This window comes from Arachis hypogaea, chromosome 3 (assembly GCF_003086295.3).
Source record: "Arachis hypogaea cultivar Tifrunner chromosome 3, arahy.Tifrunner.gnm2.J5K5, whole genome shotgun sequence".
Lineage (NCBI taxonomy): Eukaryota > Viridiplantae > Streptophyta > Magnoliopsida > Fabales > Fabaceae > Arachis > Arachis hypogaea.
The window spans coordinates 43,368,663-43,374,127 of NC_092038.1; the positions used below are offsets into that span (position 1 = coordinate 43,368,663).

The 5,465-nt window shown below is 35.4% G+C and overlaps 1 protein-coding gene across 2 annotated transcripts; it reads left to right on the top strand.

Annotated features, from left to right (window-relative positions):
• Nucleotides 1-622: 622 nt before the first annotated feature.
• Nucleotides 623-5,246, top strand: LOC112790452 (histone deacetylase 6). Of its 2 annotated transcripts, XR_011879888.1 has the most exons (7): nucleotides 623-1,263; nucleotides 2,287-2,727; nucleotides 2,802-2,944; nucleotides 3,287-3,377; nucleotides 3,466-3,584; nucleotides 3,765-4,591; nucleotides 4,705-5,246. XR_011879888.1 is itself a non-coding variant. In XM_025832863.3 (6 exons), the coding sequence occupies exons 1-5, from the start codon at nucleotides 694-696 to the stop codon at nucleotides 3,577-3,579; spliced, it is 1,359 nt and encodes a 452-aa protein (XP_025688648.1). In that variant the 5' UTR covers nucleotides 623-693; the 3' UTR covers nucleotides 3,580-3,584; nucleotides 3,762-4,053. The 2 variants fall into 2 exon arrangements, 1 of the variants encoding a protein (XP_025688648.1); XM_025832863.3 differs by lacking the exon at nucleotides 4,705-5,246 and having other exon boundaries at nucleotides 3,762-4,053.
• Nucleotides 5,247-5,465: the final 219 nt, after the last annotated feature.

A 5,465-nucleotide genomic window follows, 5' to 3' on the forward strand; every position in this document is an offset into this window, starting at 1 on the left:
GTGAATTAAACAATTGAGACATAAATTTATCACATATAATAAAATATATATAAAATTATTAAATTACATAATATTTTTTATTTCCTTAAGCACATATCTTATATATAGATATAGTTTTTTAAAATTTTTTGGTGTCGTAGTCATTACTCGCCCTCCACTCCAGTCGGTGGCTATTCATACGAAAATATCTTATGAATATGTGTTATATATTACGTAGTTCAATAAAAAAAATTAAATTATTTAACGATTCTTAATAGTTATTTTTAGATATTTTTTTTACTATCTTAAAAACAAAATAAAATCATAGCTTGCTTTTTATTTTTATAATTATATTATATATACAAAAAATTAATTATTAAATTATCTATTCGTACATAATATACAAAAAATATTATTTGTATATTAAAATTAATTATTAAAATCAGCCACTTTATATTTGTGTATAAATATATATGTTGTGTAATTTATTTTTAATATATATTTTATATTAATAATTAATTTTAATGGTTAATTTTAGTATATATATAATATAGTTGCATGATATATATAATATTTTAGGCATGATATTTTTGTAATTTTCATTTTTATATATTTGTATAAAAACATATTTTGACATGGTTTTGTAATTACAATTTGAAAGAGAAAAAAGAAAAAAGAAAAAAGAAAAAAGAAAGAAGTAGAAGAAGAAAAGAAATGGAGAAGAGAGAGAGTGAGTATGGTGGTGGTGCCTCGCTACCTTCACAATCATGCAGAGACGCGAACGAAAGAAAGGTGACGTACTTCTACGAACCCACCATTGGAGACTTCTTCTACGGTCATGGTCATCCAATGAAGCCTCACCGGATCCGCATGGCTCACAGCCTCGTCGTCCATTACGGCCTCCACCGCCTTTTGCACGTCTCCCGTCCCTTTCCGGCTTCCGCCTCCGACGTCGGCCGCTTCCACTCCGACGACTACGTTCAATTCCTTTCCACTGTCACGCCGGACCTCGCTGTCGCCGCTCACGCCAACCACTCCAATTACCGCACGCTCCGGCGATTCAATGTTGGCGATGATTGCCCCGTTTTCGACGGCCTCTTTAACTTCTGCCGTGTCTCCGCCGGCGCCTCCATCGGCGCCGCCGTCACGCTCAACCGTGGTGATGCTGATATTGCTGTTAATTGGGCCGGTGGCCTCCACCATGCCAAGAAAGCTGAGGCTTCGGGATTCTGTTATGTTAACGACATCGTTCTTGGGATTCTTGAGCTCCTCAAGATTCACAAGGTATTCGTATTCGTATTCTTTTCTATTCTCTGTATTCTATTTTCTTATAAGTCTTGTTAGTTGTGATGTAATTATATTACTGTAGCTTATACTTTGTTTTATTTTGTTCTAAGATTCTTATTATTGTGTTAGAAGTGTTACATTGCCATGATAATAGGGTTTAAAAGAATGGAAGAATCTCTGGTCAAGTGAGCTAGATTTTAGGGTTGACTTAGAGTCACTGTGCAGTTGTGCCAATTGTAGATCATCTAGAGATTCGTAACGTGATAAAGTAAGGGGTTAATCATTGTTAAATTTGTAATTTCTATCCTGTGTGAATCTCACTACTTGGATTCAAGGGGAATTAGGCTATCACTTTTTTATTTTACTAACTTCCTCACTTTAGAAGAGCTTGATCCTGAGTTTTATTATGTATTGTTAGTTTGTGTTCAATAGTATTAGAGTTGGTTGATTAGCCACTTAGTTCTCTTTATATTAGGTGTTGGTTTTGGTTGTTGTGAATTAATAAAAAAATATGAAGCAAAAAAGACTTATTAGTTCAACAATATTTCAGAACACTCTTGGAATGTATTATTTGTGTTAATACTTGCTTGTTGCTACTCTCTGGATTCCAAAATTCTATCACTTTTGGATTTTGGTATACCTGTGACTCAAAGTATATGGATATAGAGGGAGTACTATACTTATGACAATGAGTTTTTGATTAATTGTCAGAGCATGCTTGGCATTGTGGTTAAACTAATTTTTGGTTAGATTTTGCAATAATTTCTGTCATTTCTGTTTTAGCATCACTTATTTCCATCTTTTCATTATCTAGTTCGTAGTCATGATGTTTTCTAATTCAGTGCTAGCGTTGATGCACTAAGTTGCAATGACTTCCCATCAGGCTCTATGAGTTTACTCTTTGTCATGGTCATGATTCTGTTATTAGGATTGATTTCATTTGCCAAACATAAATACCATTACTTGTTTTGTAAAATTCACCATAAATCTTTTTCTTTTCTGAATATATTGTTTGTGCAGCGTGTGCTGTATGTTGACATTGATGTTCACCACGGTGATGGCGTTGAAGAGGCCTTTTACACTACTGATAGAGTGATGACAGTGTCTTTCCATAAGTATGGGGATTTTTTCCCAGGCAGTGGGCACATAAAAGACATTGGGGTGGGCGAAGGAAAGAATTATTCTCTGAATGTTCCACTAAATGATGGAATGGATGATGAAAGTTTCCGTGGCCTGTTTCGTCCCATCATTCAAAAAGTCATGGAGGTTTATCAACCTGATGCAGTTGTTCTTCAATGTGGAGCTGATTCTCTGTCAGGTGACAGGTTGGGTTGCTTCAACTTGTCTGTGAAGGGTCATGCAGATTGTGTTCGTTTCCTTCGATCATTCAATGTTCCTCTGATGCTTTTAGGTGGAGGAGGATATACGATTCGTAATGTTGCTCGCTGTTGGTGTTACGAGGTCTCTTTCATTCTTTACTCGTTTAGGATTACTTCATATTTTGCATCGCTTACTCTGCTCCTCATCTGTTTTAGACAGCGGTGGCAGTGGGAGTTGAGCTTGATAATGACTTGCCTTACAATGAATACTACGAGTATTTTGGCCCTCAATATGTTCTTCATTACAAGCCTTCGAGACGGGATAACCTAAACAAGCCCAGAGATCTAGAAAAGATTAGGTGACTTTCTAATTTCAATTTGATCATTATTGTTACAGAAAAAATAGTGGTGATAAACTAACTGCAAATCTGATTGCTTAAATGCATTATATTGTTCTACAGCCAATCACATCTTTTGCACGAATATGGTGTTTTCAATCTTCAGAAACTTAAGAATAGTTAGTTGGATATGCATGAACATGCTTATACTTTTCAACTGGAAAGTGACCCTATGTTTTAGAGAGATATTATTCAATACTATTGCTTGGGTCGTCCTGTGTTGTTATTGCTTCTATGGATTATTTACGGGATTTTCATGCGGCGAAAACAGTTATTTTTTTGACTTCTCGAACTATTGTACAGGATCAAGTTACTAGAACGGCTCTCCAGACTTAGCCATGCACCCAGTGCTCCTTTTCAGACAACTCCATCGGTTACAAATGTTCCAGAAGAGGTTTGCAATTCATCACAAACTAGTTTCAGATATTGTCTGTTTGGAGATTTATTCTTTTTGTTTGATTTTATTTAGTAATTGGATTCAGGAAGAAGAGGATATGGATGTAAGACCAAATTGTCGCCTATGGAACGGTCAAGATTTTGATTCGGATAATGATGAAAATGTGAAGAATACAAAATCTTCAAACTCAGCTGGCTGAAGCAGGTTAAACATTTGTTTCGATGCTGGATAGTGAATGCATTTGGGGTTTCAGAACCCTTTGTAAAAGTGCATTTAGCTCTTACTTTAATAGAAATTTTGTTTAACAGCTTATTGCAAATGAATTTGATTACCATTTGCTACCTTTTGTTATTGAGGCTAAGAAATTTACCCTCTATGCAGCAGGCGCAATTCAGATGAGATGGACGATATAGAAGAGACTCCTTAACCTCAATATCGATAGGCATTAGAACAGAGCAAATTGCAAGTTACCATGTCAGAGAGGAAGCTCATTGTGTTGAGCTGTATCAAAATATGTAATTCTAGTTGTAAATGTTTGCAACTTTAATACTTTGATGTATAAAGAAGCATGTACAGTTGCCAAATCTTTACATGGCGAATGATGGCACGGTGGTGGCCGCCGCCGTTGGGTTTCTAGAAAGTCACCTTATACAAATAATGTTTTTAGTTCGTACTTGATTTGCAAATGAAGTTTGGAACAAATAATACTCAATTGCAACTGTGTGATAAAAACTTAAGTTGACTTTAAAACTATTTCATTCCTTTTATTCTGTGGGGTAGGTATACTTGGAATTTCTTATTTTTATAACCACTCAATTCCCATCTCACAGTTAAGACTACACTGTATTTTATTCTCATTTCAACAACAGTACTCTGTCTATAATAGACCTTCCTCAGTTGAGTTAGCTCTCTATTAATACTAGAACTTGTAATGAAACTGCATCCTCTACCTACTTGAGTTGACTATAGAGACCTTGGTCATCTTTGATCCAATTTTTCATTGAGGTGCTATACAAAATAACCAATCATAACTTAGAAAGGTGCAATCTCCAGCTATTTTCTTGTTTGAAAAACAGGGTATTATTATTTGGGGTTTGGGAATCTTACAATGGAAGGTAAACAGTTTCTCATGAAGTCAATGGTAACTTTCATAGTGTTATTCCTTCTTGTTGGTCACCCAACTCCAGCAGTTTCTGAACTCTCATCCGATGGTAATTGTTACATTAATCAGTAATATATAGAATTTACAAGTTCAAGTACCATATAGCTATAAGCTAACATGTTTCTTTGATCCTTCTTATGCTTGAATTCAATGATATTTAAGGCTATGGGATGGTGTTACCCACATCGGTTGCAACTCGTGGCAGCCTTGGGTGGCTACATATGAATGGTGGAAAAGTAAGTATGGAGAATTCGGAGGGAAGATTCGTTGGCCTAAGTGATCGGAGGAGTCTGAGATCGAATCCGTCGCGGCCACCAACTCCTCATCGAAGTCCAACAACAATTTATAAATCCCCTCCTCCTCGGCCACCACCTCCTCCTCCTCCTCCACCTCCACCTCCTCCTCCTCCTCCTCATCATCATCATCATCATCATCATTATCATCATCATAATCATCATCATCATTCTCTTCCTCCTCCTTGTAATCCTCCACCATTTTAACAATAAATTCAAGTTCCTCCTATCTCTTTAGTCTTTTGTGTGCTTAGTGACGCTTAAAAATTAATAAAATTCATGAAAATCTATGTGAAATGTTATGTACTTTTCTCTCTGTTCCTGGATTATGCTATAAAGGATGTTGTATTCTTGTATTCTATGTAACTATATATTGGCTTTTATTGCATACCTTTTATTTCGGTAGTGTTACTATATTGTTCACACCCATCTTCATGAGCGTGTAGAGAGTAGAGAATTATAATTATTGAATGAATTGAATCAAGACAAAATATCAAAGAGAAGAATTTTAGAGGATAGTTCAAACTCAATTACCGTAGTGAATGATTAAACATAAAAAAAGAAAATAGAAATACAAACCCAATGCCTTAAGTGATAGCGTACACAAATTTAAAAACTTCGAATTTTCAA